This window comes from Pelodiscus sinensis, chromosome 15, assembly GCF_049634645.1.
Source record: "Pelodiscus sinensis isolate JC-2024 chromosome 15, ASM4963464v1, whole genome shotgun sequence".
NCBI lineage: Eukaryota > Metazoa > Chordata > Testudines > Trionychidae > Pelodiscus > Pelodiscus sinensis.
Window position 1 is genome coordinate 5,327,334 of NC_134725.1, and position 18,491 is coordinate 5,345,824.

General features: G+C 58.4%; 1 protein-coding gene across 2 annotated transcripts in view; it reads left to right on the forward strand.

Annotated features, from left to right (window-relative positions):
* THOC5 (THO complex subunit 5) overlaps positions 1-18,491 on the forward strand; it is a 43,499-nt gene that overhangs the window by 814 nt on the left and 24,194 nt on the right. For both annotated transcript variants that reach the window (XM_075897911.1, XM_075897910.1), the window contains exons 2-7: positions 302-445; positions 1,430-1,543; positions 2,068-2,165; positions 2,657-2,803; positions 8,556-8,670; positions 17,549-17,681. In XM_075897911.1, coding sequence (XP_075754026.1) covers positions 302-445; positions 1,430-1,543; positions 2,068-2,165; positions 2,657-2,803; positions 8,556-8,670; positions 17,549-17,681 — 751 coding nt within the window. The remainder of the gene's footprint in view (positions 1-301; positions 446-1,429; positions 1,544-2,067; positions 2,166-2,656; positions 2,804-8,555; positions 8,671-17,548; positions 17,682-18,491) is intronic.

The following is an 18,491-nucleotide window of genomic DNA, read 5'->3' on the forward strand; positions in this document are numbered from 1 at the left end:
TTGCACTGGCCCCCCAAAGCTCTCGGGGTGTTTTTAGAAGCCCTGAAAAGCTTGAGGGGCAATGGGCGTAGGTGGAGCCTGTCTTTCATCTTGTCTGCTCATTGAAAGAACTTTGCTCGCTGCTCTTTTTCCTCTCCTGCTTGTCAGCCTAGTACCAATATGGGATGGGACCTGATGCTGGTCTCTGGGGACACTGTAGTGCTACTGTGAACCCACTAGACAAGCAGGCCCCTGGTGGAGTGAGGCGAGCAGGGGGTTTGTTGCAGTGTTAAGTGCCGCTCTGTATTTCTGCTCTTTGCAGGATGTGAAGTATTACAGTGAGGAGGCGGAGGTGGAACTCCGAGATCCCAGCAAAGACTATGAACTGTACAAGCAAACCTGCCAGGAGCTTCAGAGGCTCATGGCAGAAATCCAGGATCTGAAGAGCAAAGGCAGCAAAGACAGCGTAAGAAGGAGCTTTTCTCCCGAGCCCTTTCAAACACTTTCTGCTGCTGCGCGAAAGCAGTGGGTTTGAAAGCCACATGGCGTCCTCAAACGGGGAAGGGGTTTGTAATGGTCCCAGCAATAGCAATGAAACGTAAGGACTGAATAGCTCAGGAGAGCGGTGCGGGGACAGGAGACCTTCTCCCAGAGAGCGAATCCAGCCTAGGTTATTGGTTACCCCTGCCTGGCGCTTGCTTGGGGGCCTGCGAGAAGCGAGTCAGGGTCTAGTTCGGCAGGTGTTCCCATAGCAAGTGGACTGTAATGAGCGAAGAGCATGGAGCTTGAACTCCCCTCTTGCCGCCGTGGGGCAGCCGTGTCAGATCAGCGCTGAGACTTAGGGTACGTCTAGACTACATGCCTCTGGCGACAGAGGCATGTAGATTAGACTACCAGGCATAGGAAAATGAAGCAGCAATTTAAATAATCGCCGCTTCATTTAAATTTACATGGCTGCCGTGCTGAGTCGATCAGCTGTTTGTCGGCTCAGCGCGGTAGTCTGGACGCGCGGGGGTTGACATCAAAGGCATTTGTCGACCTCCCAGGTATGCCTCATCCCAGGAGGCTTTCTGTTGCAGAAAGCTGGCGGCACCGCTGCCCACGCTGGGCCTTTTCTGTAGCAGGAAGGAGAGCTTCAGCGCGGGCTATTGGGCTAGCAGCTATCACTGCTCCTAAGAGGATGGAAACGAGGGTGCACCATTGACTAAACTCTGTGCCTCCAGCGCAGGGTTGAGCCACCTGATAATAGCCAGGCTGCTCTGGTCGCTGAAAGGGTTAAACCCGAGAGAAGGATGTCATGAACCTGGCCCCGGAGCCAGAATGAGCCCAGGAGGGATTTGGTGATTCCCGGGCTAAGGAAGAGTGGGTGTGTGTGTGGGGGGGGGGGGGGAATACATGTCTGTGTGGCCAGCGACCCAGCTCCTTTACCTGCTGCCTCCTCCCCTCTCAGGCAGCTGCCATCGAAGAGCGGCGGATCCAGAGCTGCATGTACTTCATGACCCTGAAGAAACTCAACCGTCTGGCTCATATTCGGCTGAAGAAGGGGCGAGATCAGACCCATGAGGTACCGTGAGGCCAGCGATTGAAAGGACCGCCCCCTGGCTGGGAGGGGCCTACCCGAGTCCACACAGGGTTCCAGCCACAGGTCTATGGAGCAGAGGCTTCCTGGGAAACTCGGCTGCCGACACTGTAATAGCCACAATGAATGAAAACGCGGCACCAGTTTGATTCGATTCTCACCTGGCACCTCCTGGTCGCCCCACAAGGCCATTGTGCACAGGCTGGGGGTGGGGTGCCAGCCAGTGTCCCTGAATCTCCTGGGTTTCACCATTCCCGAAAATCTGCCTTCTCTGGCTGGCAGCCTTGATCTCTTGCCATCTGCTCTGAGGGGTGTGGTGTTGCCGGCATGCTTCCCGGGGCGACCGGCCCGTCACAGCAGCCCCTGCGCATTGCATGGGATCATGATTAGCCGGTTAAACGTTCCATTGAACTGGTGGACTTTTAACTGGGATTTCCCATCCCTGGTTGCTCTTCTTTTTGGCTTCATCTGCACTGAGGTTTTCATGCTCCCCGCTGACGTTCTTTCAGGCAAAGCAGAAGGTAGACGCCTATCACCTGCAGCTCCAGAACCTACTCTACGAGGTGATGCATCTGCAGAAGGAGATCACCAAATGCCTGGAGTTTAAGTGAGTACTCAAGGGGGCTTAGGGAGGGTCCGATTCCTCGAGTCGCAAGGAGAGCCTAGTTCCAGTCGCTGAAGGATCACGCGAGCCCTGTGAATCTGGCATGGGCTCTGGGTGTCCGGGAGGTTCCTGGGGCGAGCGGGAGACTGGCGGGCAGGGGAGAGTCGGGATAAAGACTGGGAAGGTTTTGGTAGGAATGTGCTGGTCTAAGGCAGTTTTCTTGGGAGCAGCTTCTGACACGAGTCTCTCCGCTGCCTCAGCGGTGCTAGTCCAGAGGCTGCGCCTTTCATAGTCACGTCTGCGCTGCTGCAAGGCGAGTCTGTCCCTGGGCTGGGCACCCAGGAAGGGACTGGCCCAGTTCAGACACGAACCCGGAGCCCAGTGGAGCCTCTAATTTCTGTGGCCAGCAGGTCTCCTCATTTGGCAGCTTATGTCCCGTGATGGCCCAGCCCTGCACGTGGCTTCCCAGCCTCATCCCTCCTCCGTCTCTGCAGGTCAAAGCACGAGGAGATTGAGCTCGTGAGCGTGGATGAGTTTTACAAAGAGGCTCCTCCAGAAATCAGCAAGCCCAACATCACCCTCAACGAGCCCCACCAGCAGACCCTGGCCCGCCTTGACTGGGAGCTGGAGCAGCGCAAAAGGTGAGCAGCAGGCCACGTGGCCACCGGTCAGATCAGTCCTGTCTCTGCCTGGACCCAGGGTTTGCCGGCTCATACGTCACAGTCCAGGGCCACGTGGCCACCGGTCAGATCGGTCCTGTCTCTGCCTGGACCCAGTGTTTGCCGGCTCATACGTCACAGTCCAGGGCCACATGGCCACCAGTCAGATCGGTCCTGTTTCTGCCTGGACCCAGTGTTTGCCGACGTGTACATAAAACCCTAGGGCCACGTAGCCATTGGTCATAGAATCATAGAACCATAGAGCTGGAAGAGACCTCAGAAGGTCACTGAGTCCAGCCCCTTGCCCTAGGCAGGACCAATCCCAACTAGATCAACCCGGCCAGGGCTTTGTCAAGCTGAGACTTAAACACCTCTAGGGATGGAGACTCCACTACTTCCCTAGGGAACCCAGCCCAGCGCTTCCCCACCCGCCTAGGGAAATAGTTTTTCCTAATATCCAACCTGGACCTCTCCCACCACAACTTGAGACCATTGCTCCTTGTTCTGCCATCTGTCACTACTGAGAACAGCCTCTCTCCAGCCTCTTTGGAACCTCCCTGCAGGAAGTTGAAGGCTGCTCTCAAATCCCCCCTCGCTCTTCGCTTCTGCAGACTAAACAGACCCAAGTCCCTCAGCCTCTCCTCATAAGTCATGTGCTCTAGCCCCCTTATCATTTTGGTCGCCCTCCGCTGGACCCTCTCCAATGCATCTACATCTTTTTTTTAGTGGGGGGCCCAGAACAGGACACACTACTCCAGATGTGACCTCACCAGAGCCGAATGAAGGGGAATAATGACACCTCTGGATCAGCTGGCAATGCTCCTCCTAATGCATCCTAATATGCCATTAGCCTTCTTGGCTACAAGGGCGCCCTGTTGACTCATCTCCAGCTTCTCATCCACTGTAACCCCCAGGTCTTTTTCTGCAGAACTGCTACTTAGCCAGTCGGTCCCCAGCCTGTACCAATGCTTGGGATTCTTCCGTCCCAAGGGCAGGACTCTGCACTTGTCCTTGTTGAACCTCATCAGATTTCTTGTGGCCCAATCCTCCAATCTGTCTAAGTCACTCTGGACCCTATCTCTGCCCTTAAGCGTATCTACCTCTCCCCCTAGTTTAGTGTCATCCACAAACTTGCTGAGGGTGCAATCCATCCCCTCATCCAGGTCATTAATAAAGATATTGAACAAGACCGGTCCTAGAACCAAACCTTGGGGCACTCCGCTAGAAACCAATCGCCATCCTGACATCGAGCCATTGATCACTACCCGCTGGCCCGGTCTTCTAGCCAGCTTTCTATCCATCTTACCGTCCATTTATCCAATCCATTAATTTATCCAGTCAGATCGGTCCTGTCTCGGCCTGTACCCAGCATTTACCGGCACGTACGTCACAGTCCAGGGTCATGTGGCCACCAGTCAGATCGGTCTTGTCTCTCCCTGGACCCGGCATTTACTGGCTCATACGTCACAGTCCAGGGCCATGTGGCCACCAGTCAGACCTGTCTCTGCCTGGACCCAGGGTTTGCCAGCTCATACGTCACAGTCCAGGGCCACGTGGCCACCAGTCAGATCGGTCCTGTCTCTGCCTGGACCCAGTGTTTGCCGGCTCATAGGACACAGTCCAGGGCCACGTGGCCACCGGTCAGATCGGTCCTGTCTCTGCCTGGACCCAGTGTTTGCCAGCTCATACGTCACAGTCCAAGGCCACGTGGCCACCAGTCAGATCGGTCCTGTCTCTGCCTGGACCCAGGGTTTGCCAGCTCATACGTCACAGTCCAGGGCCACGTGGCCACCAGTCAGATCGGTCCTGTCTCTGCCTGGACCCAGGGTTTGCCAGCTCATACGTCACAGTCCAGGGCCACGTGGCCACCGGTCAGATCGGTCCTGTCTCTGCCTGGACCCAGGGTTTGCCAGCTCATACGCACAGTCCAGGGACTTGCTCTTTGTTTCCCTTGTCGGCAGTAAATGAACCTAGCGCCACGGTGGCAGTGCGGAGAGGCTGGTCAGTTTCAGTTAGGGACAAAACGACAAACGGTAGAGCCCCGGACACACAGGTGGCCCCTCTGAGTGGTTTCTACCATACGGTAGATTCTGGTTTATCCCAGCAGGGGCTCGACCCTGTTTCTCGTCCCTGGAGCCTACCCTCGTGTGGCTGACCCGGGTCTCGTCCCAGAGGAGCAGCGATTCCAAGGCAGGGGTTATATTATGAGGGATAGAGCGATGATGTCATTGATTTGGGCAGCTCGACTTAGTGACTCTAGCAGTTGGTTCTCGCAGCAGGTGTTCAGCTTAAACGCGCGCGGGATCTCTTATGAGGAGAAGGCGGCACGCCGCGCTGATCGAGAATGCAAGAGTTGTACATGCTGTCCAGTCCCTCGCGTACAGACACCATGCACACAACGGTCTCGCCAGGCGATGTTCTAGTTACCGCTCCAGAGTCTGGATCGACCTAGTGGCCAGTTAGATCGATCGCAGGGGGAGCAGGGCCTTTGGCGGTCGTGAGCCGATGCTCCTAGAGTTGGTGGCAAGACGAACCCAAAGTTCCATAGCAGGCACCCTGCTTTTATAACCCTCCCCTCTATGGATTTCGCTGTGTCAGCCTGTGACCGGTTACTGTTATCCTGTTGATGTCCCAAAACATCTCCAAGAGGCTCATCCTGTCGTGGATTGTTAATCAGTTGTTTTTAGGGATGCCTTCACCTTTAGAGCTGTCAGTCTGCCAATCTGATCAGTTCTTGACTGGGGGTACATACTGATCGTTTCTCTGATGCGGATATGTCTCTTCGCAGTCTGTGTTTTACAGCTTGTCTTCACCCCGCATTCTCCCCCTTCTCTCTTGACCATTTGGCTCTAACAATGACCTCTACGCCTGTGACGGACCGGGCCGGGTCTGGGCACAGCTGAGGGCGTCCACTCAGGGCAAATTGCTCAAACTCGGGGCTCCTTACAGCCCCTGACTGGACCTTTCCAGGCCACAGAGCGCTTCAGCTGCCTGCCTGAAACCTCACGAGCAAAACCCCTCCGACACCCCAGCAATATCCGTGCCCCAGATGGCACTGGGCCTCATACACCAGTGGGGGGTCTTAGAACCCAATCTCACCTACCCCGAACAAGTTCTGTCCGGTTCCAAGAAATCAGCCACAGATCCCTGGTCAATTTACCCTCTGGACCTTACCCACAAATCATGCTGAGCCAATCCTTGAGCATCTAACATCTAAAGGTTTATTCTTACAATAAAGAAAAGCCCGAGAGTGAGGTTGTTAAAGTATCATACGTTACATGCATCGAATCTCCCAGTTCTCAATGCAGGCTCTAGCAGAGATGTTACAGCTGCTGGTTTAAAAGTCCTTGTTGCACATCCTAAGTCAGGATGGGTCCACAGGTCTTCCTGGCTCATGAATCCCTGCGAGGCCGCATCTGGGGTCAGAAGCAGATCTGAATTCAACATGGAGTCGGCCACATGGCCTGTTTATCCCTCCTTCCTGGCTCCTTCCAAGCTGGAGGGAATCACATGGCCAGTGGCCAGGTGTGTCTTTGGCCTTCAGAGACCCATTGTTCCCAAGAGCTTTGCTCATTAGCATGTCCATGGGCAAACATTCCTAGCCTATTACTCAAGCCCATTCAGAGAGATGGCCAGTCTCCACACAGAGTACAGACCCCTAACTCCACACCCAGACATTACACAGATCTATGAAGAGCACATACACAATCAGAAGACAGTAGCTTTTGTTTCACCCCTCACATGGCCCCTTTGTACCACTTTTGGGGCGAACACCCCCCCCATGGGTGCAGCAGTGACCTGGCTGCTCCCTTCACAATCCAATAGCGTGACAACACCGTATCTTATTCATACAAACAGTCTTTCACAAAGTTACAAACAGCAGAGTTTTATGTTGAACAAAAGTGAACAGCGTGGTAAATTGCCTTGCTAAATTTTCTAATTACAAGAATTCACACTGAAGGCTCGGGCCTTCAACACTCCTCTAATCTTATTGGCATAGACACAGTATGAGATCCTGTCTCTTGACTTCCTAAACTTTAAAACAATCTGTCTATCTATCCATCTTACTAAAGGGCTTAGTTTAATAACATATTAATGTGCTAGTATGTCACCGTGCGTTGCTACGTGATTAACCCTAAAATACAAATATAAAAAGAACCAAACGTTTAGTTCCAACGCAAGGAGGAGCGGGCCAGCCGTGCAGCAGAGTGGCGGCGTGTAGCTTGCTCAGCTGTGCACGTGAGTCTCAGCGCCCAGGAGTCTGGCTGTGGAACCCACACATGATCATGTACTAGAGGGGAATGGCCGTGGCCCTTTTGGTGCGGCTGATCATGCAGCAAAGGGATGACTGGTGCTTGGTTGCACACATGAAATGCACCACAGGGTGGAGCCGAGAGCCAGCAATTCTCCGTGGGCTGCTGCGTTCCAAAGGCCGTCCTTACCAGTGCCTCGGCCAGCCCGGCCCTGAACCATTCCTCCGTCCGGTGGCCTCGGGAGGAGCGTCCTGCCAGAAGAGCGCCCTCCGCGAGAGCCAGCGTGCGATACTTACGCCCTGACAGAGCTGTACCTGTGTAGGGGCCCTGTGTAAGTCTGGCCTGGTGGAGTTGCCTGCTGGCCTCTGCAGCTCCGTGTCTGAAAGCCTGTCTGTCGAAACTGGTTCCCTGTGGAAAAGGGGGTTTCCCCACAAGCAACGGTTTTCACAAAAAGATCGTTCTGTGGGAAATCTCAGCTTGTTTGGGGGGAAGGGCTGAATGCTCAAAAGCTGAACTGATTTGATTCCGAAATGCTCCTGCGAGGTGCGGTCAGGGCTGTAGTTTGGCTGCCTCACGCCTCCATCTTTTCTGTGCGCCAGTCTCCCCCGCAGGACTTCCTCGGCCGATCAGTGTCATCCCTCTTCAAGAGGGGAGACCGCGGTGCATCCTGGGAGATGTAGTCCTCTCAAGGGGCCCGTGCAGCACAGAATGGGAGCATTAGGCACCCAAAATACAGCTCTCATCAGACGCTAGCTTGCTGGATTTTGATGAAATAATCCGGGGCAAGATCCATTTTCTGAGCCGCAATTATCCTTGGTTTGTAATTAGAAATGGGGTGTGTGTGTGTGTGGGAGGGGTTCGTTAGGCCATGTGAAGTCCCTCTGCGCTGTGTGAAAGGCTGTTCTCTTCCACAGAGGCACAACACAGCAGCAGCGTGAGGAGACGCTGATGCAGGAGCGGGTGTGGGGAGTCGGGAGGGGCCGTCGGCGCGTCTTTTCGAAGTAGACGAGCACTCGCAATCTGCTGGGGTGGTCACTAAGCGGGACACCTGCTCTTCAGGCCTCTCAAGTAGCTTCTCCTGCGTTGTCTTTATTCCTAAGCCAGAAGGGACCAGCTACCACCCGCCTTGGGCAGCTGGCTCTGACAGGATCCCAGCACTTCCAGTTTCACGCTGCCTTGGACGCTTCCGAACCCTTCCCAACTCTGCATGTTTTCCGGCTCCCCGTGTCTTGCCGTCTGCCCTGTCCCTCGGACGTGAATGAGCTCCGCCTTTCTCCCAAGGTCCCATGGGATTAGCATAGGCCCTGGGCTGACCCGTCTGGAATCAGGAGCCCCGTACCCTGCGGTTTCGAAATGCCCCAACGGGGGCAGCGGGTCTGATCCGCCGCGCTTGGTCCTGCCACGAGTGCAGGGCTTGGACGTGAGGCCCTCTGGGTTCCCTCTGGACGAGGGGCAGGGCTGTAACAGCTTCTCTGGCGCAGGCTGGCGGAGAAGTACAAGGAGTGTCTGGCCAGCAAGGAGAAGATCCTGAAGGAGATAGAAGTGAAGAGGGAATATCTGAGCAGCCTCCAACCCCGGCTCAACAGCATCATGCAGGTACTTCTGGGCAGTGGCTGCCTGCGAGGTGTGCCCCCAGCTGGGGGAGCGAGGTGGCGTAGGGCTGGGGCGCGGGTAGCGAGGGGACGGTGCTGCCCCTGCTGCTTCACCTGCACTTCCTGATCCTCCTTGAGGTTTGCTGGGCAGTCTGTTCGTGTGCGGCCCTGCCGAGGGCTGGCACCCAGCTCCTTGGAAGGGATCTTGCCCGTGGTTCGCTTGGCTGGGAAGAGCAGGGGAGGGAACTGGGGTCCCTGTGTGTGGGGCCGTTGGGCCAGCCGCGTTACGCCTGGTGCATGCCAGCCCAAGGAGCCTCTACCCAGCGGGACGGGCGCCTGCAGGGCTGCCTCGCGCACAGGCCGGACGGGGATGGCGCACAAGCAGTCCTGTGTGCTTTGTGTCCCGCCAGGCCTCCCTCCCCGTGCAGGAGTATCTCTTCATGCCTTTCGACCAGGCACACAGGCAGTCCTGTGTGCTTTGTGTCCCGCCAGGCCTCCCTCCCCGTGCAGGAGTATCTCTTCATGCCTTTCGACCAGGCGCACAGGCAGTCCTGTGTGCTTTGTGTCCCGCCAGGCCTCCCTCCCCGTGCAGGAGTATCTCTTCATGCCTTTCGACCAGGCGCACAGGCAGTCCTGTGTGCTTTGTGTCCCGCCAGGCCTCCCTCCCCGTGCAGGAGTATCTCTTCATGCCTTTCGACCAGGCTCACAAGCAGTCCCTGTGTGCTTTGTGTCCCGCCAGGCCTCCCTCCCCGTGCAGGAGTATCTCTTCATGCCTTTCGACCAGGCGCACAGGCAGTCCTGTGTGCTTTGTGTCCCGCCAGGCCTCCCTCCCCGTGCAGGAGTATCTCTTCATGCCTTTCGACCAGGCTCACAGGCAGTCCTGTGTGCTTTGTGTCCCGCCAGGCCTCCCTCCCCGTGCAGGAGTATCTCTTCATGCCTTTCGACCAGGCTCACAAGCAGTCCTGTGTGCTTTGTGTCCCGCCAGGCCTCCCTCCCCGTGCAGGAGTATCTCTTCATGCCTTTCGACCAGGCTCACAAGCAGTCCCTGTGTGCTTTGTGTCCCGCCAGGCCTCCCTCCCCGTGCAGGAGTATCTCTTCATGCCTTTCGACCAGGCGCACAGGCAGTCCTGTGTGCTTTGTGTCCCGCCAGGCCTCCCTCCCCGTGCAGGAGTATCTCTTCATGCCTTTCGACCAGGCTCACAAGCAGTCCTGTGTGCTTTGTGTCCCGCCAGGCCTCCCTCCCCGTGCAGGAGTATCTCTTCATGCCTTTCGACCAGGCTCACAAGCAGTCCTGTGTGCTTTGTGTCCCGCCAGGCCTCCCTCCCCGTGCAGGAGTATCTCTTCATGCCTTTCGACCAGGCTCACAAGCAGTCCTGTGTGCTTTGTGTCCCGCCAGGCCTCCCTCCCCGTGCAGGAGTATCTCTTCATGCCTTTCGACCAGGCTCACAGGCAGTCCTGTGTGCTTTGTGTCCCGCCAGGCCTCCCTCCCCGTGCAGGAGTATCTCTTCATGCCTTTCGACCAGGCGCACAAGCAGTCCTGTGTGCTTTGTGTCCCGCCAGGCCTCCCTCCCCGTGCAGGAGTATCTCTTCATGCCTTTCGACCAGGCGCACAGGCAGTCCTGTGTGCTTTGTGTCCCGCCAGGCCTCCCTCCCCGTGCAGGAGTATCTCTTCATGCCTTTCGACCAGGCTCACAAGCAGTCCTGTGTGCTTTGTGTCCCGCCAGGCCTCCCTCCCCGTGCAGGAGTATCTCTTCATGCCTTTCGACCAGGCTCACAAGCAGTCCCTGTGTGCTTTGTGTCCCGCCAGGCCTCCCTCCCCGTGCAGGAGTATCTCTTCATGCCTTTCGACCAGGCGCACAGGCAGTCCTGTGTGCTTTGTGTCCCGCCAGGCCTCCCTCCCCGTGCAGGAGTATCTCTTCATGCCTTTCGACCAGGCTCACAAGCAGTCCTGTGTGCTTTGTGTCCCGCCAGGCCTCCCTCCCCGTGCAGGAGTATCTCTTCATGCCTTTCGACCAGGCTCACAAGCAGTCCTGTGTGCTTTGTGTCCCGCCAGGCCTCCCTCCCCGTGCAGGAGTATCTCTTCATGCCTTTCGACCAGGCTCACAGGCAGTCCTGTGTGCTTTGTGTCCCGCCAGGCCTCCCTCCCCGTGCAGGAGTATCTCTTCATGCCTTTCGACCAGGCTCACAGGCAGTCCTGTGTGCTTTGTGTCCCGCCAGGCCTCCCTCCCCGTGCAGGAGTATCTCTTCATGCCTTTCGACCAGGCTCACAAGCAGTCCTGTGTGCTTTGTGTCCCGCCAGGCCTCCCTCCCCGTGCAGGAGTATCTCTTCATGCCTTTCGACCAGGCTCACAAGCAGTCCCTGTGTGCTTTGTGTCCCGCCAGGCCTCCCTCCCCGTGCAGGAGTATCTCTTCATGCCTTTCGACCAGGCGCACAGGCAGTCCCTGTGTGCTTTGTGTCCCGCCAGGCCTCCCTCCCCGTGCAGGAGTATCTCTTCATGCCTTTCGACCAGGCGCACAAGCAGTCCCTGTGTGCTTTGTGTCCCGCCAGGCCTCCCTCCCCGTGCAGGAGTATCTCTTCATGCCTTTCGACCAGGCGCACAGGCAGTCCCTGTGTGCTTTGTGTCCCGCCAGGCCTCCCTCCCCGTGCAGGAGTATCTCTTCATGCCTTTCGACCAGGCGCACAAGCAGTCCCTGTGTGCTTTGTGTCCCGCCAGGCCTCCCTCCCCGTGCAGGAGTATCTCTTCATGCCTTTCGACCAGGCTCACAAGCAGTCCCTGTGTGCTTTGTGTCCCGCCAGGCCTCCCTCCCCGTGCAGGAGTATCTCTTCATGCCTTTCGACCAGGCTCACAAGCAGTCCCTGTGTGCTTTGTGTCCCGCCAGGCCTCCCTCCCCGTGCAGGAGTATCTCTTCATGCCTTTCGACCAGGCGCACAAGCAGTCCTGTGTGCTTTGTGTCCCGCCAGGCCTCCCTCCCCGTGCAGGAGTATCTCTTCATGCCTTTCGACCAGGCTCACAAGCAGTCCTGTGTGCTTTGTGTCCCGCCAGGCCTCCCTCCCCGTGCAGGAGTATCTCTTCATGCCTTTCGACCAGGCGCACAGGCAGTCCTGTGTGCTTTGTGTCCCGCCAGGCCTCCCTCCCCGTGCAGGAGTATCTCTTCATGCCTTTCGACCAGGCTCACAAGCAGTCCCTGTGTGCTTTGTGTCCCGCCAGGCCTCCCTCCCCGTGCAGGAGTATCTCTTCATGCCTTTCGACCAGGCTCACAAGCAGTCCTGTGTGCTTTGTGTCCCGCCAGGCCTCCCTCCCCGTGCAGGAGTATCTCTTCATGCCTTTCGACCAGGCGCACAGGCAGTCCTTTGTGCTTTGTGTCCCGCCAGGCCTCCCTCCCCGTGCAGGAGTATCTCTTCATGCCTTTCGACCAGGCGCACAGGCAGTCCTGTGTGCTTTGTGTCCCGCCAGGCCTCCCTCCCCGTGCAGGAGTATCTCTTCATGCCTTTCGACCAGGCGCACAGGCAGTCCTGTGTGCTTTGTGTCCCGCCAGGCCTCCCTCCCCGTGCAGGAGTATCTCTTCATGCCTTTCGACCAGGCTCACAAGCAGTCCCTGTGTGCTTTGTGTCCCGCCAGGCCTCCCTCCCCGTGCAGGAGTATCTCTTCATGCCTTTCGACCAGGCGCACAGGCAGTCCTGTGTGCTTTGTGTCCCGCCAGGCCTCCCTCCCCGTGCAGGAGTATCTCTTCATGCCTTTCGACCAGGCTCACAAGCAGTCCCTGTGTGCTTTGTGTCCCGCCAGGCCTCCCTCCCCGTGCAGGAGTATCTCTTCATGCCTTTCGACCAGGCTCACAAGCAGTCCTGTGTGCTTTGTGTCCCGCCAGGCCTCCCTCCCCGTGCAGGAGTATCTCTTCATGCCTTTCGACCAGGCGCACAGGCAGTCCTGTGTGCTTTGTGTCCCGCCAGGCCTCCCTCCCCGTGCAGGAGTATCTCTTCATGCCTTTCGACCAGGCTCACAGGCAGTCCTGTGTGCTTTGTGTCCCGCCAGGCCTCCCTCCCCGTGCAGGAGTATCTCTTCATGCCTTTCGACCAGGCGCACAGGCAGTCCTGTGTGCTTTGTGTCCCGCCAGGCCTCCCTCCCCGTGCAGGAGTATCTCTTCATGCCTTTCGACCAGGCGCACAAGCAGTCCTGTGTGCTTTGTGTCCCGCCAGGCCTCCCTCCCCGTGCAGGAGTATCTCTTCATGCCTTTCGACCAGGCTCACAAGCAGTCCTGTGTGCTTTGTGTCCCGCCAGGCCTCCCTCCCCGTGCAGGAGTATCTCTTCATGCCTTTCGACCAGGCGCACAAGCAGTCCTGTGTGCTTTGTGTCCCGCCAGGCCTCCCTCCCCGTGCAGGAGTATCTCTTCATGCCTTTCGACCAGGCTCACAAGCAGTCCTGTGTGCTTTGTGTCCCGCCAGGCCTCCCTCCCCGTGCAGGAGTATCTCTTCATGCCTTTCGACCAGGCTCACAAGCAGTCCTGTGTGCTTTGTGTCCCGCCAGGCCTCCCTCCCCGTGCAGGAGTATCTCTTCATGCCTTTCGACCAGGCTCACAAGCAGTCCTGTGTGCTTTGTGTCCCGCCAGGCCTCCCTCCCCGTGCAGGAGTATCTCTTCATGCCTTTCGACCAGGCTCACAAGCAGTCCCTGTGTGCTTTGTGTCCCGCCAGGCCTCCCTCCCCGTGCAGGAGTATCTCTTCATGCCTTTCGACCAGGCGCACAGGCAGTCCTGTGTGCTTTGTGTCCCGCCAGGCCTCCCTCCCCGTGCAGGAGTATCTCTTCATGCCTTTCGACCAGGCTCACAGGCAGTCCTGTGTGCTTTGTGTCCCGCCAGGCCTCCCTCCCCGTGCAGGAGTATCTCTTCATGCCATTCGACAAGGCGCACAGGCAGTCCTGTGTGCTTTGTGTCCCGCCAGGCCTCCCTCCCCGTGCAGGAGTATCTCTTCATGCCTTTCGACCAGGCTCACAGGCAGTCCTGTGTGCTTTGTGTCCCGCCAGGCCTCCCTCCCCGTGCAGGAGTATCTCTTCATGCCTTTCGACCAGGCTCACAAGCAGTCCTGTGTGCTTTGTGTCCCGCCAGGCCTCCCTCCCCGTGCAGGAGTATCTCTTCATGCCTTTCGACCAGGCTCACAGGCAGTCCTGTGTGCTTTGTGTCCCGCCAGGCCTCCCTCCCCGTGCAGGAGTATCTCTTCATGCCTTTCGACCAGGCTCACAGGCAGTCCTGTGTGCTTTGTGTCCCGCCAGGCCTCCCTCCCCGTGCAGGAGTATCTCTTCATGCCTTTCGACCAGGCTCACAAGCAGTCCTGTGTGCTTTGTGTCCCGCCAGGCCTCCCTCCCCGTGCAGGAGTATCTCTTCATGCCTTTCGACCAGGCTCACAAGCAGTCCCTGTGTGCTTTGTGTCCCACCAGGCCTCCCTCCCCGTGCAGGAGTATCTCTTCATGCCTTTCGACCAGGCTCACAAGCAGTCCTGTGTGCTTTGTGTCCCGCCAGGCCTCCCTCCCCGTGCAGGAGTATCTCTTCATGCCTTTCGACCAGGCGCACAAGCAGTCCTGTGTGCTTTGTGTCCCGCCAGGCCTCCCTCCCCGTGCAGGAGTATCTCTTCATGCCTTTCGACCAGGCGCACAGGCAGTCCTGTGTGCTTTGTGTCCCGCCAGGCCTCCCTCCCCGTGCAGGAGTATCTCTTCATGCCTTTCGACCAGGCTCACAAGCAGTCCCTGTGTGCTTTGTGTCCCGCCAGGCCTCCCTCCCCGTGCAGGAGTATCTCTTCATGCCTTTCGACCAGGCTCACAAGCAGTCCTGTGTGCTTTGTGTCCCGCCAGGCCTCCCTCCCCGTGCAGGAGTATCTCTTCATGCCTTTCGACCAGGCGCACAGGCAGTCCTGTGTGCTTTGTGTCCCGCCAGGCCTCCCTCCCTGTGCAGGAGTATCTCTTCATGCCTTTCGACCAGGCGCACAGGCAGTCCTGTGTGCTTTGTGTCCCGCCAGGCCTCCCTCCCCGTGCAGGAGTATCTCTTCATGCCTTTCGACCAGGCGCACAGGCAGTCCTGTGTGCTTTGTGTCCCGCCAGGCCTCCCTCCCCGTGCAGGAGTATCTCTTCATGCCTTTCGACCAGGCTCACAAGCAGTCCTGTGTGCTTTGTGTCCCGCCAGGCCTCCCTCCCCGTGCAGGAGTGTCTCTTCATGCCTTTCGACCAGGCGCACAGGCAGTCCCTGTGTGCTTTGTGTCCCGCCAGGCCTCCCTCCCTGTGCAGGAGTATCTCTTCATGCCTTTCGACCAGGCGCACAGGTAGTCCTGTGTGCTTTGTGTCCCGCCAGGCCTCCCTCCCCGTGCAGGAGTATCTCTTCATGCCTTTCGACCAGGCGCACAGGCAGTCCTGTGTGCTTTGTGTCCCGCCAGGCCTCCCTCCCCGTGCAGGAGTATCTCTTCATGCCTTTCGACCAGGCGCACAGGCAGTCCTGTGTGCTTTGTGTCCCGCCAGGCCTCCCTCCCCGTGCAGGAGTATCTCTTCATGCCTTTCGACCAGGCGCACAAGCAGTCCTGTGTGCTTTGTGTCCCGCCAGGCCTCCCTCCCCGTGCAGGAGTATCTCTTCATGCCTTTCGACCAGGCTCACAAGCAGTCCCTGTGTGCTTTGTGTCCCGCCAGGCCTCCCTCCCCGTGCAGGAGTATCTCTTCATGCCTTTCGACCAGGCGCACAGGCAGTCCTGTGTGCTTTGTGTCCCGCCAGGCCTCCCTCCCCGTGCAGGAGTATCTCTTCATGCCTTTCGACCAGGCGCACAAGCAGTCCTGTGTGCTTTGTGTCCCGCCAGGCCTCCCTCCCCGTGCAGGAGTATCTCTTCATGCCTTTCGACCAGGCTCACAAGCAGTCCCTGTGTGCTTTGTGTCCCGCCAGGCCTCCCTCCCCGTGCAGGAGTATCTCTTCATGCCTTTCGACCAGGCTCACAAGCAGTCCCTGTGTGCTTTGTGTCCCGCCAGGCCTCCCTCCCCGTGCAGGAGTATCTCTTCATGCCTTTCGACCAGGCTCACAAGCAGTCCTGTGTGCTTTGTGTCCCGCCAGGCCTCCCTCCCCGTGCAGGAGTATCTCTTCATGCCTTTCGACCAGGCTCACAAGCAGTCCTGTGTGCTTTGTGTCCCGCCAGGCCTCCCTCCCCGTGCAGGAGTATCTCTTCATGCCTTTCGACCAGGCTCACAAGCAGTCCCTGTGTGCTTTGTGTCCCACCAGGCCTCCCTCCCCGTGCAGGAGTATCTCTTCATGCCTTTCGACCAGGCTCACAAGCAGTCCCTGTGTGCTTTGTGTCCCGCCAGGCCTCCCTCCCCGTGCAGGAGTATCTCTTCATGCCTTTCGACCAGGCTCACAAGCAGTCCCTGTGTGCTTTGTGTCCCGCCAGGCCTCCCTCCCCGTGCAGGAGTATCTCTTCATGCCTTTCGACCAGGCTCACAAGCAGTCCCTGTGTGCTTTGTGTCCCGCCAGGCCTCCCTCCCCGTGCAGGAGTATCTCTTCATGCCTTTCGACCAGGCGCACAAGCAGTCCTGTGTGCTTTGTGTCCCGCCAGGCCTCCCTCCCCGTGCAGGAGTATCTCTTCATGCCTTTCGACCAGGCTCACAAGCAGTCCTGTGTGCTTTGTGTCCCGCCAGGCCTCCCTCCCCGTGCAGGAGTATCTCTTCATGCCTTTCGACCAGGCGCACAAGCAGTCCTGTGTGCTTTGTGTCCCGCCAGACCTCCCTCCCCGTGCAGGAGTATCTCTTCATGCCTTTCGACCAGGCTCACAGGCAGTCCTGTGTGCTTTGTGTCCCGCCAGGCCTCCCTCCCCGTGCAGGAGTATCTCTTCATGCCTTTCGACCAGGCGCACAGGCAGTCCTGTGTGCTTTGTGTCCCGCCAGGCCTCCCTCCCCGTGCAGGAGTATCTCTTCATGCCTTTCGACCAGGCTCACAAGCAGTCCCTGTGTGCTTTGTGTCCCGCCAGGCCTCCCTCCCCGTGCAGGAGTATCTCTTCATGCCTTTCGACCAGGCTCACAAGCAGTCCTGTGTGCTTTGTGTCCCGCCAGGCCTCCCTCCCCGTGCAGGAGTATCTCTTCATGCCTTTCGACCAGGCTCACAGGCAGTCCTGTGTGCTTTGTGTCCCGCCAGGCCTCCCTCCCCGTGCAGGAGTATCTCTTCATGCCTTTCGACCAGGCTCACAAGCAGTCCTGTGTGCTTTGTGTCCCGCCAGGCCTCCCTCCCCGTGCAGGAGTATCTCTTCATGCCTTTCGACCAGGCTCACAGGCAGTCCTGTGTGCTTTGTGTCCCGCCAGGCCTCCCTCCCCGTGCAGGAGTATCTCTTCATGCCTTTCGACCAGGCTCACAGGCAGTCCTGTGTGCTTTGTGTCCCGCCAGGCCTCCCTCCCCGTGCAGGAGTATCTCTTCATGCCTTTCGACCAGGCTCACAAGCAGTCCTGTGTGCTTTGTGTCCCGCCAGGCCTCCCTCCCCGTGCAGGAGTATCTCTTCATGCCTTTCGACCAGGCGCACAGGCAGTCCTGTGTGCTTTGTGTCCCGCCAGGCCTCCCTCCCCGTGCAGGAGTATCTCTTCATGCCTTTCGACCAGGCACACAGGCAGTCCTGTGTGCTTTGTGTCCCGCCAGGCCTCCCTCCCCGTGCAGGAGTATCTCTTCATGCCTTTCGACCAGGCTCACAGGCAGTCCTGTGTGCTTTGTGTCCCGCCAGGCCTCCCTCCCCGTGCAGGAGTATCTCTTCATGCCTTTCGACCAGGCGCACAGGCAGTCCTGTGTGCTTTGTGTCCCGCCAGGCCTCCCTCCCCGTGCAGGAGTATCTCTTCATGCCTTTCGACCAGGCTCACAAGCAGTCCCTGTGTGCTTTGTGTCCCGCCAGGCCTCCCTCCCCGTGCAGGAGTATCTCTTCATGCCTTTCGACCAGGCTCACAAGCAGTCCGAGACAGCCAGGCACCTGCCCCCGCCGCTCTACGTGCTCTTTGTGCAAGCCAATGCCTACGGCCAAGCCTGTGGTGAGTAGTCGGGGCAGGGGGAGGGGTGGCAGAGGCTGTGTAGCCGACTGCCGGGGGCCGAATGGGAGCCGAGTCGGCTCCGCCCCTGGGCCACGTTTCACAGCTGTCTGAGGGCCGTCGGTGGAGCCATGTAGACGAGTTTACTAGACGTAGGAAAATGAGGCGGCAATTTAAATAATCGCTGCGTCATTTACATCACAATGGCCACTGCGCTGTGCCGATCAGCTGTTGGTGGCACAGCGGGGCAGTCCGGATGCGCCGCGGTCGACGGGAAACCCTTGTGGGCCGCTCCGGTATGCCTTGTGAAAGGAGGTTTACTGGAGCGGTGGGCAAAGGCTTCCCTCGTCGACTGCCCCGCTGGGCCGCCAAACAGCTGATCGGCGCAGCGCGGCGGCCATTGTGATGTAAATGAAGCGGCGATTATTTACATCGCAGCTTCATTGCCCGATGTCTAGTAAACTCGTCTACATGGCTCCGTCGAGGGACACACCCTGAGAGACTGGCTGCTGCGGCTGGTCCCTCGCCTCTCCCGGGAGAGCAGCTGAGGGCGCCCTCAGAGCTGGGCCTGCTCAGGCGTTGGCGGCGCAAAGCCAGCAGCCTCGCTCGGAGGGAGTGGCACGAGGCCGTTGGGAAGGGCTGGGTGGGTGCCCCTGTGCACTGGGACAGCCGCGGCCCAGCTGTGGGGTGGAGCCATGCAAGGGGTTCTCCCATCCGTGCCAGCCGATTGCACTCCGACTCCGTGCCCGCCTGTAACTTCATCTGCCTGTCGCTGAGACCCGCCTCTCAGCGCACCCGGCCCTCCCTCCTGTC